The following is a 20,797-nucleotide window of genomic DNA, read 5'->3' on the forward strand; positions in this document are numbered from 1 at the left end:
TCAGACAATTGCAGGCAAAATATTTCAGCTTTCAGTACTCACATGTAATGTTTGCCAGAAAATTCATTCAACACTGATTTTAATCTGTCTCTCTTCTTACTCTTGTCCCATTGCTTTCCACACCTTTGTTGTAGATACACTATTTACACCAATGCTGTCATTTTTTCCAGTAAACCTTTTATGCCTTTAAAACTAAAATAAAAAACCCGGAAAAACCATAAAAGATCCTTAAAATTCCTTCTCCATTCAAGTAAATGAGAAGGCTACAGTAAAGAAAAGTTGAAACAACCTCCTTTTTAATTTCCGCTCCCCTGACCACATTTTTAATGCTAAGCAAACAAAACAATTATTCAGATCTGCACACTTTAAAGCACCTCAATAGAATTTGTGGCAAATCTAGATGAGCATAAACATGTTTTACAGTTAAAGAATATGAAACTGTTAATGCTATGAACCTTTTAAAAAATTAAAGCCCCTTCTTAATTTTAGAAAAATAAAAGTATGCTCAGAATATCTCTGATTTTAAAAATGTTAAATGTTGCCAGTTAGCTATTGGAGTTCATGACCATGTTAAGATAAGCCTCAAATTAAATTTGCTTTTCAACCTTTTACAATAGAAATGTCAATTTCTGTTTCTCTCCAGATGTTTTAAACCAGTTTAAAGGAGAAACATCACAGTTTTAAATATTTAACACAAGAACCAAGACGGAGGTCATTTTGAGGCCATTTTAAAAATAGTGTAACTCTCTGCAATTAAACTCCATGATCTCATGTTTCATTACTTTTTCAAAAATTGAATTATTCATTATATAGTGAATTTGGGGGTAATAGGGATAGAAAGATGACAATGTCATTTTGACCATATAGAAATTGGTATAAAAAGGTAATTTTGCCTAGCCAGACTGCCTAGCCACACCTAGGTTGCTGGTTGCACAGAGCAGCAGGGGAGCCATAGATGAAGTGAGCAGAAGTCGGACAGGTTTCAGTCCCAAACAGGAGAAAAGCTGAGAGGCTCAAAGGCTGCCGACTGAGGTGCAGCACTGTGGATGCTTAATGAAAGAGAAAGGCTGCATATCCAATGAAGCACAGGCAGTTGTAGATGGTGTGAGAAACTTTTACTGTTGTACTTTTACAGTAAATAATGTATTAAAATGTGTCCTAATTTTGAGGTCAGTTTTAAAATGCAGACAATGACCTGTTCAATAAATTTAGCAGTGAGAGTTTTTCTTCATTTATTGTTGTAGTTTTTTTTGTTTTTTTTTTAGTGTAACTAATGCCACCTGTTATCCAAAATTCACTTTTGACTTTTCCATAATTATCTTCTTCTATATCAATTATTTAGATGTAAAATTTGCTTATTGGTGAATTTTACATACATACAATACATATTTACCTTTATGATGTGTAATGAAATAACCATTCGTGAAACCTACGACATTTTCAGAAACTTAATCTTTAATACTTATTTTGTCTAATCTTGCTTATGAATAGAAAAAATATGAAAATTAACAGCTTAACGTCTTCAAGAAATGACCTCTTTGGCATTACAGTTGTTGCTATGGGATGGGATCTCTACATCAAGCATCCCACATCAACCCTCTCCATGTTCTCCTTCACTCCTGCACATCCATAAACCTTCCTCCTCCTTACCAGCTGCATATTCAACATCCAGCCCTCTGCACATGCCCAGACCGTCTCAACCCTGCCTTTCTAAGTTTGAGTCCTAACTGCTCAACCTGAGCTGCCCCTCTAATATTCTCATTTCTAACCTTTTCCATTGAGGAACTTTTACTTTACAGCCATAATTTTACCCTCAGATCACAGAGGAAAAAGTTTTCTTTCTAACAAGTTTTTTTTTTTTTTTAAGCCAACAGATGTAGACTTTTTGAACTGGAGGAATGTGAGTGAGGGGAAAACTACCTAATATATCTTTATTATATTATATTATATTATATTATATTATATTATATTATCATGGACTTTTGGAGAAAGACGGAAAGCTTTTTTTTATCTAATTTATCTCAAACATGCTTACAAAAAACAAACATACCTAGAGAAACTTCTTGGGATCTTCCAAATTTGTAAAACAGACGTCGGGCTAACGATTTTGCAAGCCCTGTATCTGATTGAGGAATCACTCATCTTTGGAAAAGAGAGTTTATTTTCATAAGTGACTTATGTATGTATGTATGTATATATATGTATATATTGTACTATTCTTAGTTAGCATATTGTCTGTCTTGTCTTAATGTTGGTCTAAAATGGAGCACTGTAACAAAAAATAATTTCCCCCAGGGATCAATAAAGTATTCTGATTCTGATTCTGATTCTGATTCTGATTACAGAGAAATGGCTCTTTCCAAAATAAAAGCTATACTATACGCTTCTTCTGGGCTATATTCTCAGCAGCATATTGTATGTAGCGGGTCAGGGCTGTTCGGGGTTCTGTTTGTACAGTTATGTTTTGTTTATGTTGCCATAGTGACGGGTGACGCCCTCTCGCTGCGACGGTGTGTCCTTCCGGGGGCAGAGGGCGCCCTGTGTGTTGTTGTTGTTGCTGTGCGGTTGCTGCGCTGAGTAGTTAGCTAGCGGCAGTGTTCTTCTACAGATGTCAATAAACGGCTGTGCTCCCTGGCTAGCTCACGGGAAGCAATACCAAACGACACCTCCGTCTCCTCCTTGTCTGAGCTCGCCACATTGGTGTCAGAAGTGGGATGATGGTGGCACCCCATGTTCTGACCCTAGTGACTTTTCCCCGCCGGTCGTGACCGGCCGGTGAGCCAGAAGAAGGCACCTGGACATTTGCAGGACTTTGTGTGGGGTAATGGGGTCGTCGGGGACGACTGACCCCTTAGTTGGGGGCTATGTAGCGGGTCAGGGCTGTTCGGGGTTCTGTTTGCACAGTTATGTTTTGTTTATGTTGCCATAGTGACAGGTGATGCCCTCTTGCTGCGACGGTGTGTCCTTCCGGGGTCAGAGGGCGCCCTGTGTATTGTTGTTGCTGTGCGGTTGCCGTGCTGAGCAGTTAGCTAGCGGCAGTGTTCTTCTGCAGATGTCAATAAACGGCTGTGCTCCCTGGCTAGCTCACGGGAAGCAAGACCAAACGACACCTCCGTCTCCACCTTGTCTGAGCTCGCCACAATATTAAACATATCAGGTCCCCATAAGGAGAATCATGTGCTAACGGCTGTCTAAATGACTCGGGTAAAGTTTGTAGCATGCATGCTTGTTGTTTTTGTCTTCTTCCACTTGTCTTTGCACTAGGATGATGTCGGTGTAAATGTGCAGTCATATTCGTTGTGTTCCCACTAGCGCTGTCAGCGTTAATCTCGTTGAAATGACGTTAACGCCACAACACGGCAAATCTCAGTGCGTGGGGCTAAACGGCCAACACATTAACGAGCTAACTGCGCTAACACACTAGTGCGTGGCACATCCAACATATGCCATGGTCCTGGGCCATGTGGGCCCAGTATTCTTAGTTTTCATGTATTTTTGTATTTCGTTCCTTATTTAGGCCATGTTTCCTGAGTTGCCCTGTTGTGTTGTTCCCTAAGTGTTTTCCCTTCGTGACTCTTACCCCCTGTGTGCCCCTCTGTGTATTTATGAGCCCTCGTCTCTCTTTGTGTTTTATTCTGTTTTCCCCAGCCCGGTGTTTTCCCCGTGCTCTCTCTCCTCCTGTCTGAACCTCTGTACTTCCTGTTTTACTTTGCCCGTCTCCCGTTAGTGTTGCGTTCACTCCTGCCGTGTCTTGTTATGATTATCAGTGTCACCTGTGTTCCCCGTGTGCTCCCACTTCCATCGTTAACCCTCTGTGTATTTATGTCTGCGTCTTCCTCAGTTCTGTGTCGCGTTCTCCCTCATGCTGTGTGTGATTCCCCCTGTGTTTCCTGGTGAGCTTTATGTTAGTTTTTCCCAGATTAGTTTTTCCTATTATCTTTTGTCAGCAATAAAGCTGCATTTTGAGTTTATCCCCTGAGTCCGTGAGTTTGCATTTTGGGTCCTCATCCTGCCTGCCACACAGCGACCATGACAACATACTGTTTTACTTTAGTCAATGACGCGCCTACCTTCAGGGTCATACGTCACATGAAAACCAAAATAATTCCAAACGCCAGATCTGAATGAGGGTGGGGGAGGTTCAATTTTCCATGTTGCAAGGAGAGCTTAACTTCTGTCTCGCTAGCTTGCCCTGCGCTCTTCCTTCTGACGATGCTGTCTGTGTTGAGCGCTCAGTGGATCTGCGCTTGACAGTGCAGCCTAGGCAGAGTAGTCGAACGCAGATTCACTGAGCGCTCAACACAGACAGCATCGTCAGAAGGAAAGTTGATAAAATAAATTACAAATTTTGTATTGTTCGATACATATGCGTACCGAACCGAAAGCACTGTATCGAACGGTTCAATATCCATACGAGTATCGTTGCACCCCTAGTAGAAAAGGATCCTGGTGTAGAAAGTAATATTAAATATATTCTAACAACAGCTTATCAAGCTTAAACGTGCTGCTGTTGTTCAGCCGCTGGTTTCCTCTTTCTGGTGCAAAGTGGGCCAAAAACAAACAAGAGAGATGGACTCGCGACAGAAAAGCCGATCAGCTGATCATTAAGCAGTTTCATGATTGGAGAGGGAGAAAGAGAGAAGAGGCAGTAGCTCCATAAATCGGTTGTTAAGCTTAACGTGGGAATGCTGTACAAACATTCAGAGATGGACTTACACACTTGCTTTACTTCTCTCGGGGATAACTTTGTCGGAGATGAAATGCCGGGTTGCTAGCGAAGCTCCAAATGCTATTGTTAAGATTCAAAGTTGAGGAAGGAGAGTACACACCACCCATGGTCCAGAGGATCTTTGGTCAAACAATGATTTTAATGAATACACGCGTGGGAAGACACTCTGTACGCAGACAGCCAGTAGTCCTCGACTTAATCAAAGCATGAACAGATATTTTATAGCATCAGGGTTTGTTTACTGACGCCCCTTCATACGTCACAGATACATTTTATACATCGATCAAATCAAAACCACAATGACCTTTTAACACAGTTTAAAAGAACATCGTCTTCCATCTTCATAACAGGTGCATCCTGTCACTGCCGGATGCTCGCAGCAGTTCTGCGACAAACTCTTGTTGCAACATCAGCAAAACATAATTAAACTTTCCCCCATAAATGAATCTAACTAAAAGTGTGTGTGTGTCTGCGTCTGTGTGCTAACCACAATTGCACCCTGTTTCACCTCGCGACTAGCTCCTGACCCCTCACCAGACAGAGAGACAGAAACCACTCTCGTATGTGTAATAATCGAACTGAAACTATGGATATGACTTTTACTAAATAAATGTTTTAATCAGGAACCTCTACTAAACATAATAACTGTGTGCATAAGCAGAGAGTTCTGCAAACTCTCTGCAAGCCTGTTTCCTGTCAGCCTGTGACTTTTAGCCTTTCTGAAAGACACACACTGTTCTACCCCTGAATGCAATATAAACTCCAGATTATATTATTAATGCAATGGTAATAATGACAATTATTTAACAATAGCAGTAAAATAATTTCCCTTCTCGACACTCCCTCTCTTGACCTCTGGAACACCAGAGGTCACTTTACATTGTGTCCTCTCTGGTGGTCTCGGACCTCGAGATCTCCAGGATCCTCGCCCCTCCTGTGGTCGCCGAGATCTTCTGCAAAGGAAACAAAACACCTTTTCCTGCACCTCCCTAACTTATCCTATCTGGGACTCTTTAATCAAAAGCCTGATCCTAATTATCTTCTTAACTTATTGACTTGTATTTATGTATATTCTTCAACGTTACTCATCACCTTAAAACTCTTTAAGCCCTGCTTTCACGTCCGGTTGCTCGCTCTATTTTCCCTTATCTGATCATCAACATCCTGTGCACAAATTGTCGCTGCTGCAAGTTCCTCTACTCCAAAAGAAAACAACCACTTTAATCAATTAAGTTTAAGCATATAAGCAATTACTCCTGTATACATTTCATCATAGCTAAATGCTGCCTTGAAACAACTCCTGTGTGTTAACACTAACTTCATTTTAACCTCACATTTCCTATGTTATAACCTGTTTTGGTATAGCCTTTTTATTTCATTTTGCTCCTTTTAATGTAACAATACCTTCTAATTCTAGTTTATCAGACTTAACCAAAATATATGCTTTCCTTCCTCTTTGGTCCTTCTTTAAGTTCAGTTAAAAGCTAAATGAATTTAAGGCCTTTTGCCTGGAATCAATACTGTCATGTGTGTTTCTTAACTCTGTGTCTGTAAGGGCGTGCAATCCTTCATGAACTCATATTATCCTCACAGTAGATTGGCTAATCATAGCGCTAGCCAAAGGCTCGTGACCCTCCAGAGACAAATTTGAGCCACAACTCCTTTAAAAGCACAAAATGCAATATGTATAAAAATCATTTCTACGTAGAAGCTCCCCCTTTATCCTAAAGATAAACCTTATGTAATATCTGTATGTGTACGCCTACATTATAACCACTTCTTCTAAAGATCAAAAAAATCAAAGCTGTTCTACCCCTTCAACCCTCACTAATTTTCCCTCTAAGATTTATTCACAGCTTTGAAAAACCGGCATTGTATCTTCTAAACAGGATTCAGTTCTGTCATGGTCCTGGGCCATGTTGGCCCAGTCTTCTTTGTTCCTTGTATTTTCGCTCCTTATTTAGGCCAGGTTTTCTGAGGTGTCCTGTTGTGGTGTTCCCTAAGTGTTTTTTCCCTTTGTGACTCTTACCCCCTTGTGCCCCTCTGTGTATTTATGAGCTCTCGTCTCTCTTTGTATTTATTCCATGTTTCCCCCAGCCTGTTATGTCTGTGTTCTCCCCGTACTTTCTCTCCTCCTGTCTGAACCTCTGTGTACTTCCTGTTTTACTTTGACAGTCTCTCGTCAGTATGCGTAATGTTGTGTTCACTCCTGCCCTGTCTCGTTATGTTTATCAGTGTCACCTGTGTTCCCCACCTGTGTGTAATCTCCCTGTGTTCTCTGTGTGTATTTCCCCGGACCTCCCTGCATCCTCGTTTCTGGTTTGTGTTATCAGCTTACCCAGTTTAGGTTGTTTTTCCACCAGTGCTGTTTTATGCCCACCGTTGTAAATAAATATTCACCTGCACCAGAGCTGCCGCCTTTTGGGTCCTTTTCTACAACTCCACACGGCTTGCCTCGCAAACCGTGACAAGTTCACTTTTAATCCTTTAACCTTAACTTAAAAATAACAGTTTCAGTTTTACCATATCCAACTGATCAAAAACCCAAAAGGTCCTAAAATGATCCTAAATTATTAAACAATTAAATTATTAAACCCTAAACCCCCCTTTATCTTGATACATTTCATGTGTCAAGATACTATACAAAACTTAAAATGCTCAGTTTTCCCCACTCATGATCCAATGTATGTCATAAAATAAACTTAAAACAGAACAGTTATCAGTCATGTGTTTCTTCAATTAATGATAACTGAGTTACATCAAAAAATATTTCCCCTTTAGCATTTGGCATTCTCCCAACAATATACTATAATCCCATAACCTAACCCCACTTAATAAAACAAAACAGAAATTTTCTCTGGTAAAAACAAATTGTTTGTCCACATTAATTCATCCTCACTCACATTCAGTCACACATTCACTCACATACAGTCACACCATGTATTTGCTGATAGTGGAGCTTCCCGCACGATCAGATACTCCACCCTCAGCAAAATGAGCTCAGTCATTTTTTATTTTCCATAGGAAAATATTTCTTTATGCTTTTGGACTGGATTGACTCGCATAAAATCCTTTTTACAGGGACTTACGACCCGAATAGTCCCCACAGGTAGCTCTCCTCAGCCAATTGTAATCTGGAAAGCCCCCTTATATTTGCTCCTCCCGAGAATTTTCAGCGCCGTTATTCACTGTTGCAGGCCTGCTTAAAACAGAAATGAAAAATAGAGCTGATTGTTAGCTCATAAAAACAAAACAAAATCACCTGACAGGTTTTCTTTAAGTGCACTGTTACAAAATAATGGGCCCAATTTTAGACATGTCCATGTTTCCTAAAACTCCCTCTATTAAAACAAAAATAACGACAACAACCTAACTGACAGAATCAACCCATCACCACAACAACCTTAAACACACAAGTCTTGCCACCACATAATTTCACCTCCTCAATACACCGAAAGTCTCATTAAAACCACACAATTTGCACACAAAAATCACCCCCTTATGCTCTGTAACATACTTCAATTCAGCATAAAACATAACACCCTTACAACAACATATCACTAAACTATAAATTTCCTACCCAAATCTGCACTTCTCTTGTCTGCCATGCTTCCTCTCCTGAAAGTCACTTCCCCAGTCACACACATACAGGAAGCTCCTACGTCACCACTCACTCCAACTAATTTGCATACTGAGTCATCTCTCAATGAGTTGCTGTAACAACAGAAACATATGTTTAAACATCACCAACTCATTAAATCATTTTATTTCTTCCAACAGTGATCACTAGTGTTGATCACTCAGTACGAGAGCACTCCTAAGTCACTCTTTTTTAAAACTACTTTAATCCCTTTTTTGTTTTCATAACTCCCTTTGTCATATGGCTTATTCTATTCCTCAATTACAAACTCAAATGTATTTTATTAAACATTCACACCATTGTATCATTCATACAAAATAGCAAGCTGTTCTTCATTGCATATGTTTGTGTTCTTAGCCAGGTTTAATCAGTGTCTATGCATTAAACTCCATGAGCTTGTTTTGTCTTTATAAGGTTAATGCATTTTCTGTTTGTGTGTGTGAATTTGCATATGTTGCTTTTGCAGTGTGTCAGACTCCTTCATAATTTTGCCTTTAAACAGTCAATTTTCTCCTCCCAAATTTACTAACCCAAATTCTGATTTCCTACCTTAAATAGCAGCATTCCTTGTCCTCAGCCAGAAGGTAGGGCTCCACTTGCCACTTACCCCCTCTGCCTCAGCCCAGCGGCCTTACCCGTCAGGTCCCGTCTTCTTACTGAAGCCGAGAGTAATCGTGACTGTGCCTGCCTTAGGTTGTCCCAGGGTTTCGAGTTGGGATCTTACCCGTCATGGGCTATCCAGCCTTCCATACTCGCCTGATACGGGGCCCAAGTGGGCAGGGGAGGGAACACACTGGCTCTGGAAATTAAAGGAGTGTAAGCTGCTTCCTTCATTGCATCTTATATTAAACTATCTCACTTCTGACTCCTTTCCTAGAATAATTTCACATATGGCACTTTGTGTATGTGTGTTTTCTATTCATTAATGTAATTGTCAGTTATTTTCTCTCTTCATTTTACTTTTTATCTGTTTGTTCGTCACGTTCTATTTTAGTTCTACTAAACCTTCATGTAAAACAATACTCCCTTGTTTCACGCACACACTCTGCATTTTGCCTACGCACACACTTCTCTCTCAGACTTCCTCTGTTCACACATCACCTTGCACTCACTCTACTATCAACTTTCATAGTGTTATTATTATTTAGTATTTTGTACACCTCACACAGAATCATTCAAATCAAGTACTCACAGCATTCACATCACAACCTTCAACTTTCACTTTCGATCCTGCAAGACGCAGAGATGGACATCTCCTTCACCTAACATAAAACTAAATTACCATATCAACATACAATTACTGAAATTCAAACTCAAATACACCGTCTGTTTTAATAAAGTCAAAGAGTAAACAGGTGTACCAAGTGTATGTACTTATGTGTTTTAAACTGAAAGAAAAAGAAACTCAAACTCTTATAACATCACTCATGCATCTCTCAAATTAAAAACACTTTCAAACTTTAAAACATCCTACTTTACATCACCAAAGAAATACCTCTCACACCTTTATTCATCATTCAAAACCTTCTAGTCACCGCATTCACACTTAAAGTGTGACTAGAGTTGAGGAATATAACTCAAAACCCACTTTCCTAAGAGTATTTTAGACATGCTTGTCATAATCAAAAAGCAAGTAAAAAACAAACAAACAAAAATTGAAACCTCTATTAATTCTCACCGCACACACAAGAAATTGAAAAAATAAAACACACCAGCAACTAATGCTGGAGAAAAGTTACTACTGAAAGTCATGTGTTAGTCTTAAGTATATACAGTGCACTCAATATATTTATATATCTACATCCAAACTCAGTCAGTTACTATGCATCCACTACGGCAACTCAAAACTTTATTTATAGTCCTCTAATAAACATAAATGGCATTTTAAACACACACTCTACAATGTTTGCAGCAGTGTTTGTAAAACCAACTGTGGCTTAAACAGTTCACTGCTTACTCATTTGCATTTTCACTCACACACACACCGTCTAAAAATAGCTCCAGCATTGCCTCAGACTCCTTTCACACAGAGATCTCTTATTTTATATTACAAAGACATCTTATATTTACAACTACTGTCAGATCTGTCAGCTTTAGCGCCTAACCAATTTAGACAAATTTAAAATAACCGCCCAGCGGATAAACTCCCTGAGTTTTTTGCGACCAATTAACCAGTATCAAGACTTTAACTGTTTCTGGCCTCATCTCTAAAGTCCCTAACACAATTTAAAAGCGTCAACCAACCCAAACTTTACCTGAAGCTCTATTTTTGGCATTTCACAGCCAAGGCTTACCTCGAAGTGTTAAGTTAAAGTTACACGCCCGAAGTCCAACTTCTCCTGTCCAAAAAAGCGCAGACTACCGTTCCAAACGGTAAGGAGACTCTAACTCCTAGTTTAATTCCAGGATGCCCTGTACCCCACAGTTAAACCACACTGAACTATCCCTCTTCGCCGAGAGGTCAATGTCGCGCGTCCACGACAAGGAGGGAGCGTAACCTCCGGGCTCTGCGCTTCCTAGCAGACTCGAACTGCCGTTCTAGAATAATTTATAATACTTTGAAACAACAATCAACACCCGAAACAAGTGTATAACTGAGACAGATCGACCCTGATGGACAATGGGGACTCTAACCCACAAAATGACCAACCAAGGTCTGACCTAATGACCAACCGGGACTTTAACCCACAAAATGACCAAATACCCTACCAAACTACTTGAGACTCTAACTCAATTTCTTTGGGACTTCAACCCAGTATTTAAACTTTTCCTGGCAGACTCTAACTGCTTTAGCAGACTTTACTGCTTTCATTTCTTCTTAGCAGAACTCTAACTGCTTCAACTCATGAAATTTTTCATCAAAATCAAAACAAACATCCACCAGTAACTTCAGTGAGTAGACTTAAATTTTATCATATCCAATTTGGCACACTTTGGAAATAATTCAACAGGTAGTGCCTTACCTTTTGGATAAGCCGGCTTATGCCCACTCACTTCGACCACTGGAATTCATGTCTGCCCGTCAGACCACCTCAGAGACCACCAAATTTCTCCATCTACACCTCCAATCCTCCCTCCTCAACCACCGGACGAAGCCCCCAAATGTTAAGATTCAAAGTTGAGGAAGGAGAGTACACACCACCCATGGTCCAGAGGATCTTTGGTCAAACAATGATTTTAATGAATACACGCGTGGGAAGACACTCTGTACGCAGACAGCCAGTAGTCCTCGACTTAATCAAAGCATGAACAGATATTTTATAGCATCAGGGTTTGTTTACTGACGCCCCTTCATACGTCACAGATACATTTTATACATCGATCAAATCAAAACCACAATGACCTTTTAACACAGTTTAAAAGAACATCGTCTTCCATCTTCATAACAGGTGCATCCTGTCACTGCCGGATGCTCGCAGCAGTTCTGCGACAAACTCTTGTTGCAACATCAGCAAAACATAATTAAACTTTCCCCCATAAATGAATCTAACTAAAAGTGTGTGTGTGTCTGCGTCTGTGTGCTAACCACAATTGCACCCTGTTTCACCTCGCGACTAGCTCCTGACCCCTCACCAGACAGAGAGACAGAAACCACTCTCGTATGTGTAATAATCGAACTGAAACTATGGATATGACTTTTACTAAATAAATGTTTTAATCAGGAACCTCTACTAAACATAATAACTGTGTGCATAAGCAGAGAGTTCTGCAAACTCTCTGCAAGCCTGTTTCCTGTCAGCCTGTGACTTTTAGCCTTTCTGAAAGACACACACTGTTCTACCCCTGAATGCAATATAAACTCCAGATTATATTATTAATGCAATGGTAATAATGACAATTATTTAACAATAGCAGTAAAATAATTTCCCTTCTCGACACTAACCAGACCACTGACAGGTCTGGCAGGCCACAGCCGCTCTATCACGTGATGCATACTGCTCCGAAGTGCTAAGGTTATGAGGCGAGGTACAGCGTGTTGCAAGTTTTGTGAGGTGCTTTCCTGATATTTAATGGATCGGATTACATTTTTTATTTCTCTCTGATATCCGATCCAGTAATTTAGGTCAGTATCGGACTAATACCGATATGTAATATCGGATCGGTCCATCTCTAGTTAATGCCAGATAAGGTTTTGAACTCTGCAACTATTGAGTCAACAGAATGTGGGTGACTTTTATGCACTTTGGGTCTCAGCACTCTTTGATCCTATTTTGTAAATTTTAATGGTCTGTCACTTCATGGCTGAGATGGTCCAACAGACTTCCACTTTGCAATAATACCACTAATAGGTGATTTCAGAGTATGTAGGAGGAAGGAAACTGACTTGTTGCAAGGGTGGCATTTTATGTGCCAATGGGTCTAAAAAGAGCAGAATTCAAAGATTCAGAGTTGTAGCCCAATACCTGTGTCCATATAGGGTAGCTGGACTGATGTACAGTGGGGCAAAAAAGTATTTAGTCAGCCACCGATTGTGCAAGTTCCCCCACCTAAAATGATGACAGAGGTCAGTAATTTGCACCAGAGGTACACTTCAACTGTGAGAGACAGAATGTGAAAAAAAAAAAATCCATGAATCCACATGGTAGGATTTGTAAAGAATTTATTCGTAAATCAGGGTGGAAAATAAGTATTTGGTCAATAATACAACTCAATACTTTGTAACATAACCTTTGTTGGCAATAACAGAGATCAAACGTTTACTATAGGTCTTTACCAGGTTTGCACACACAGTAGCTGGTATTTTGGCCCATTCCTCCATGCAGATCTTCTCGAGAGTAGTGATGTTTTGGGGCTGTCGCCGAGCAACACGGACTTTCAACTCCCGCCACAGATCTTCTATGGGGTTGAGGTCTGGAGACTGGCTAGGCCACTCCAGGACTTTCAAATGCTTCTTACGGAGCCACTCCTTTGTTGCCCGGGCGGTGTGTTTTGGATCATTGTCATGTGGACCCAGCCTCGTTTCATCTTCAAAGTTCTCACTGATGGAAGGAGGTTTTGGCTCAAAATCTCACGATACATGGCCCCATTCATTCTGTCCTTAACACGGATCAGTCGTCCTGTCCCCTTGGCAGAAAAACAGCCCCATGGCATGATGTTTCCACCCCCATGCTTCACAGTAGGTATGGTGTTCTTGGGATGCAACTCAGTATTCTTCTTCCTCCAAACACGACGAGTTGAGTTTATACCAAAAAGTTCTACTTTGGTTTCATCTGACCACATGACATTCTCCCAATCCTCTGCTGTATCATCCATGTGCTCTCTGGCAAACTTCAGACGGGCCTGGACATGCACTGGCTTCAGCAGCGGAACATGTCTGGCACTGCGGGATTTGATTCCCTGCCGTTGTAGTGTGTTACTGATGGTGACCTTTGTTACTTTGGTCCCAGCTCTCTGCAGGTCATTCACCAGGTCCCCCCGTGTGGTTCTGGGATCTTTGCTCACCGTTCTCATGATCATTTTGACCCCACGGGATGAGATCTTGCGTGGAGCCCCAGATCGAGGGAGATTATCAGTGGTCTTGTATGTCTTCCATTTTCTGATGATTGCTCCCACAGTTGATTTTTTCACACCAAGCTGCTTGCCTATTGTAGATTCACTCTTCCCAGTCTGGTGCAGGTCTACAATACTTTTCCTGGTGTCCTTCGAAAGCTCTTTGGTCTTGGCCATGGCGGAGTTTGGAGTCTGACTGTTTGAGGCTGTGGACAGGTGTCTTTTATACAGATGATGAGTTCAAACAGGTGCCATTCATACAGGTAACGAGTGGGGGACAGAAAAGCTTCTTACAGAAGACGTTAGAGGTCTGTGAGAGCCAGAGATTTTCCTTGTTTGAGGTGACCAAATACTTATTTTCCACCCTGATTTACGAATAAATTCTTTACAAATCCTACCATGTGAATTCATGGAATTTTTTTTCACATTCTGTCTCTCACAGTTGAAGTGTACCTCTGGTGCAAATTACTGACCTCTGTCATCATTTTAAGTGGGGGAACTTGCACAATCGGTGGCTGACTAAATACTTTTTTGCCCCACTGTATCTCAGCAGGATTTAAACATATGTTGGTTGGGTGAATTAAGATGCTATAAGTTATTCAATATTAATGGGATAAGTTGTGATTTGTGTTTGCTTTAGAGGTGAAATAAATAGAAACAGAGCTCATTATTTGTCATCACCAGCCACAATTCATCATAAAGCAATTATGTTGGGAAAAAAGCTGCCTGCTTTCCAGTTTACTCTCAGCTGTGGTGTTTATCATGGAAATGGCAGATAAAACACACAGACACTAATGACGGGAGCCGGTATATGACATTGTAGAGCAGTAATGTATTTTAAACTAGCGTGTAACACAGTTAAGCTCATATCTGTCATCTCTGTCACTTACAGGTGCAAGCTACAGATGACACTGTTATGTTATTAAGACATGAAGATTTGTAGATTTAATCTTGTTTTATTGCATCTTGTAATAAAACAAGTTTAAATTGCAGGGGCACACACAAGAAACAATATACAGATTTCACATTATAGTCGGAGCATTTGAATGTAAGGATATGTGGTTACAGTTTGCTGAAGTAATGTATAAGATAAGATAAGATAAGATAACCTTTATTAGTCCCACACGTGGGAAATTTGTTTTGTCACAGCAGGAAGTGGACAGTGCAAAAGTTATGACACAAAAATTAGAATACAATAAGAATAAATACAGTACACAGCTGTACAGAATAGAATAAAATAATATACTATATACAGTAGAATAAAATAGAATAAAAATATACAATAAGATAAAAATAGAATACGAATGCTATATACAACTGAGTAAAAATACAACGATGCCAGAAAAGATTATTGCACTTAGTGTTGTATGTTAGATGACCACTGTAAGTCAATAAGGAATGAAGTATAACTAACCTGCAAGTCTACTAAACAGTACAAGATTGTTTTAATGATTATTTTTAGAGGGTTTTTTTAGAAAGTTTTATATTTCTGAGAACTCTGCTTTCTAAAATTTGTCTGTATTTGTTTCATTGGATCTAAGAAGCGTAGTAAAGGTCTCCATCTCAGCTTCTACTTATATTATGTCAACTGCCTGGATCACCGTGTTCTCAGTGAATGGCGGATTTTATTTCTTTTCTGTTAATTGTGTATATGTATATATGGTGTATATATATATATATATATATATATATATATATATATATATATATATATATATATATATATATATATATATATATATATATATATATATATATATATATATATATATATATATATATGTACCACCGGCAGATAGAGGAGGTGGCTGATATCCAGAAATCCTACCAGTGGCTGGACAAAGCTGGACTGAAAGACAGCACAGAGGCACTAATCATGGCAGCACAAGAACAAGCTCTGAGTACAAGATCCATAGAGGCCGGGGTCTATCACACCAGGCAAGACCCCAGGTGTAGGCTGTGTAAAGATGCCCCAGAGACAATCCAGCACATAACAGCAGGGTGCAAGATGCTAGCAGGCAAGGCATACATGGAACGCCATAACCAAGTGGCCGGTATAGTGTACAGGAACATCTGTGCCGAGTATAACCTGGAAGTCCCGAGGTCAAAATGGGAGATGCCCCCAAGGGTGGTGAAGAATGACCGAGCTAAGATCCTGTGGGACTTCCAGATACAGACGGACAAAATGGTGGTGGCTAACCAACCGGACATAGTGGTGGTAGACAAACAGAAGAAGACGGCTGTAGTGATCGATGTAGCGGTTCCGAATGACAGCAATATCAGGAAGAAGGAACACGAGAAGCTGGAGAAATACCAAGGGCTCAGAGAAGAGCTCGAGAGGATGTGGAGGGTGAAGGTAACGGTGGTCCCCGTGGTAATCGGAGCACTAGGTGCGGTGACTCCCAAGCTAGGGGAGTGGCTCCAGCAGATCCCGGGAACAACATCGGAGATCTCTGTCCAGAAGAGCGCAGTCCTGGGAACAGCTAAGATACTGCGCAGGACCCTCAAGCTCCCAGGCCTCTGGTAGAGGACCCAAGCTTGAAGGATAAACCGCCCGCAGGGGCGTGCTGGGTGTTTATATATATATATATATATATATATATATATATATATATATATATATACCTTTATGTTTCCTTAAGTGTTGTATTGAAGGCAGCCATGTGGTGGCAACCTGCAGGGGGATTTATCTATTTTCAGTCACACAGGGAGAAAATGACAGGAGTAAATCACAGTCTACTCACTCAGAGAAAAATCCAGTTCTCCTTGGAGAGAAGGGAATCCATTTACTTAGGATGTGAAAGTGACACAATGCAATTTAGAAACTGAATATTATGGGGTTTTTCTCCCCTTTTCTCTTTCAAACATAAAATAATACAGCTGCTTGTTTTTAGCTTATCAGCAGTAGACACTTACAGGGATTAACTTACAAAGGTAGATATAGAAAATTCTATATCTCAAGTGCACATTATCCAGTCTGTCCCAAACTTGACATGCTTGACGGAAGTCCAAGTCTGGAGATGTCTATGTGCCAATATTAGGTAACACTTATGGCACCATGTAGTGGTACAGGAAATCAGCAGAAGGCGATAATCATCCCATGTACATCAAATTTTCATTGGTGGTTCCACAGATGATATACTGTGGCATGGCATATAATTAGTAGATATTCTCCAGCAACACCTAGTGTTGGGCTTAAAACACTCACATGACAACATGAAACTCCTCGCCTACAACCCAACCGACCTGTAATATGGATAGAGTGCAGCATGAGTGGATGTGCACAGAGAAGCGAGGGCCTGATAAATGCTGTTTGCAACTTTAATTTGAAATTAATATTTTTATGAGAAGCATATTGAAGTTTATCATCATCATTATGCAAACAAAATGACTGAGATAAAATGATCATTTTGCCACATTCAATTTTGAATTGTGAATTATAACACCCTTTACATTTGATTATTACTTTTGCGATAATCCAGTAGCCCTGTTTGGTTTCAGACAGTGATAAAGAGACAGCATTTAAAGTTTTTACTGCAGCTTTTTTCTCATTGGCCATCAGAAATGATGAATTTCATGGAAAGAGTTGGTTGTAATAAGGGTATTGTGTCAGCAGTGTATTTTGGCCTAATGCAAGAAAATCCAGTTGCTGAGTGCACAAGGACGACTTTCTGAGCTCAGTTGCCTCCTCCACCTACAAGAAATCTGCCATGCTTACTCTGAGTGCAGGCAACAGATGCTCTAAATGCACCTTCACTTGATGGTAATCAACTGTGAGCAGAGCATTTTAAGAGCAGTTTGAATGTTGACGTCATTTCAAAGTTATACATCATTCTCAGTGTAATCTGATTCCTCCAGCTCTTTTAGAATTCCAGCGGCAGTCAAACAGGATGGACATGAATAATTCAGAGAAGAGCTGTTCAGAAGTAGTGCCGCTGCTACTTCATCGTCACTTCGTTGTGAGGCTTCAGCTAGAAGCAATTACAAAAGGGCTTCTTTTCCAAAGTAAATATCTATTTTCACTAAGTTTCATGTTCTCCTTTATTTGGGGGGGGCATGCCTGCTGTATGAGATTTATTCTGGTAATGTTCAGCATTATAAGCAGTTCATAATTCTAGTGATGCTGCTTTTCTTACTGTCAGAAAATCTACTAAAAGGGCAAAAAGTATCAATGAAATGATCTAACAAAAGTATTGAATTGCATTAAATGTTTAGGAGTTACAGCGATTCTTATACAGGCAATAAGGAATTCAGTTGCTGATTTCATGCTGTATTTGGTTTTATTTTCATTGACTGTTTTGTTAGGTTTAAACACCATAACTGCTTGGTAATGATTAGGTAAGGGTAAGGAAAAGATTGTGATCTGGTTCTCAGTAGGCTCTTTCAATCCAGACATTGAAGAGTTATGATAAAAGGTACCCATGAAAGCTACGCCAAAATTTGGGATTATAGATTACAGAAATAACGTAATGTAATAACATAATATTGGAATCTTGGAATCTTGGAATTCCACCCTCACAGTTCAGTCTTGGGCTCATCAGATCAGATAATGTCTTCCTCATGCTCATAGTTCCTCGTAGTTTTTTAAAAAGCAATTTGACAAGCTGCCATATCGTTTTACTAACAAGTCCTCTCCCTGTGGTGGCAAGAATTGCTGTTGAGATCCTTTAATCAGGTTCTCTCATCTCTTCAGAGAACTTCTGAATGTCTGTTGACTTGGAGACTTGGAATTTCTTTCTTGATCAATGGCCCCTCTTTATGTCTCCTAAAAGAGAAATATTCCTAATGTTGCTTAAATCTGTCCTCTAGGTCTCCTGACACTGACAACTACAACAACTACAACTCACCAGAAAGACAGGTTCCCATCATCCATTACCCATCATCAGCTAGCGGACCATCCTCTCCAGCTTCAGTTGCTGAAGACCAATCACAGAACACCGCAGCCTTCAGAGTCGCAGGTCAAAGCACCAGCACTTCCTGTTTGATGCATCGGTGAACTCTGGAAACTGAAGCTTAAACTTCTTTTGGGGAAAAACAGTGACTGTGTTCATTTTCCAAGAGATTTGAAAAGCAATTTTAGTGCATTGGATGGATATCTTTTTTGTGGCACAAAACTCTGTTTCATTTTTACATACCAAAGATGAACAGAGCCCACGAAGACATGTTTTTGGAGGGGATGAGACATTCAGAATGCCACTATACCTACTATATCTTTGCATAGAAATGAAAATATTGTATAATTATCTACTACATGGCTTAACTAAGAAAAGTTTTAAAAAAAAGTTATAAAGAGTTATTTAAAAAAAAAATGTGTTTCTGGATGAAGAGAGATGAAGCTGTTGTTTCTGTTGAGACACTCTGGCTATGTGCTGGACATCAGTCTGGTAGAGAGGATAAAAAATCATATCTGACATTTTTATGATAGAAACATCAAGACTTGCACTTTATGTAGACATTTGAAATGTTGTTTTACAGATAGAAATTTCCATCGACCAGGCAGGAACACTTTGAGTGTGGTAACAAGTAGAAAAATATACAGTAACTGTTCAAACTGATGCGCATACTTAAAACAATGGAACTAAGTGAACCTCAGACAGTTTTTATAGTACTTGATTTTGAACCTCTTTGGGTTCACTTTTATGTTATATCAGACATTACAATTGTCAAAGATTTCAGTTTTATTGTGCAGGTAACAACTGAGGCAGTGATGCTGATAAATGCATGGAACTTCAGCAATGTGAACTCACCTAATTTAATTTAGACATAAATTAGGTGATTAGCCTAATTTAATTTAGACATAAATTAATTTAGACATAAATTAAATTAGGACATAAATTAAATTAGGCAGCACGGTGGCACGGTGGTTAGCACTGTTGCCGCACAGCAAGAAGGTCCTGAGTTCAATTCCAACATCAGGCCGGGGTCTTTCTGTGTGGAGTTTGCATGTTCTCCCCGTGTTTGCGTGGGTTCCCTCCGGGTACTCCGGCTTCCTCCCACCGTCCAAAGACATGCAGCTTGTGGGGATAGGTTAATTGAATGTGCAAATGAATGTGAGTGCGAATGGTTGTTTGTCCCTGTGTGTTAGCCTTGCGACAGACTGGCGACCTGTCCAGAGTGTACCCCGCCTCTCGCCCTATGACAGCTGGGATAGGCTCCAGCGCCCCCCGCGACCCTGAAAAAGGATAAGCGGAAGTGAATGGATGGGATGGATAAGTAACATCAGATATTTCAGGAACATAATATTGTCTCTTCAGATAAAACAATGCAGTGTAGTAGCTCCCGATGGTTACAGGTCACTATCCCTCATTAAAAAACCCCATCAAACTACAGATTTATAGAGGATTCCTGGCCATTCCACCAGACTACATTGTATATTCTTCTACATTTTTCTATATTTGGCCAACATGCAATTTGCAATGACGATTTCAGTTAAGCAAGGAATTTCATACCACACACTATTTCTGTTTGAGAGCAGAACACATAAGAACACAATAGATTTTCAAGTTCCAAAGTTAACAGTTTTATACATTGTATGTTAGTAGAAAGCCATGCTTGACTCATGTTTGAAACCTGTTGTTATTCAAAGCTTGGTCTGACAGTTATATTGTTTTTAAGCTGGGACTGAGAAGGTGTTTTCATTTTGACCACTTTCTGATGGGTTACCTTTCAAATACTTACATATCATAAGTAATACTTAAAGTAATAACTGATCATTTGTTTACATCAGTTATGAAATATTACCTACATTTTTCCACGTACTGTCATTAAAAATCAAGTTGTGCATTAAGCCAATAAATCTACAGTAGTAAACAAAAACTGGTTGACACCAGCTCTTTACAGATAGCAGAAGACAAATATGAAGTGTTATGTGAAAGAGATGTTTCAAACCTGGGCAAGCTAATTTATAGGAATTAAAATCAGTTATTATACAACTATAC

The 20,797-nt window shown here is 39.9% G+C and overlaps 1 protein-coding gene across 3 annotated transcripts in view; it reads left to right on the forward strand.

Moving 5' to 3' along the window:
• LOC113026223 (protein FAM19A5-like) overlaps positions 1 to 18,728 on the forward strand; it is a 50,439-nt gene extending 31,711 nt beyond the window's left edge. For 2 of the 3 annotated variants that reach the window (XM_026174750.1, XM_026174748.1), the window contains exon 4: positions 18,669 to 18,728. In XM_026174750.1, coding sequence (XP_026030535.1) covers positions 18,669 to 18,677 — 9 coding nt within the window. In that variant the 3' untranslated portion in view covers positions 18,678 to 18,728. Of the gene's footprint in view, positions 1 to 17,717; positions 18,044 to 18,668 lie in introns of those variants that run through there. The other variant, XM_026174749.1, reaches the window with a different exon arrangement.
• Positions 18,729 to 20,797: the final 2,069 nt, after the last annotated feature.

Source organism: Astatotilapia calliptera, chromosome 7, assembly GCF_900246225.1.
Source record: "Astatotilapia calliptera chromosome 7, fAstCal1.2, whole genome shotgun sequence".
Lineage (NCBI taxonomy): Eukaryota > Metazoa > Chordata > Actinopteri > Cichliformes > Cichlidae > Astatotilapia > Astatotilapia calliptera.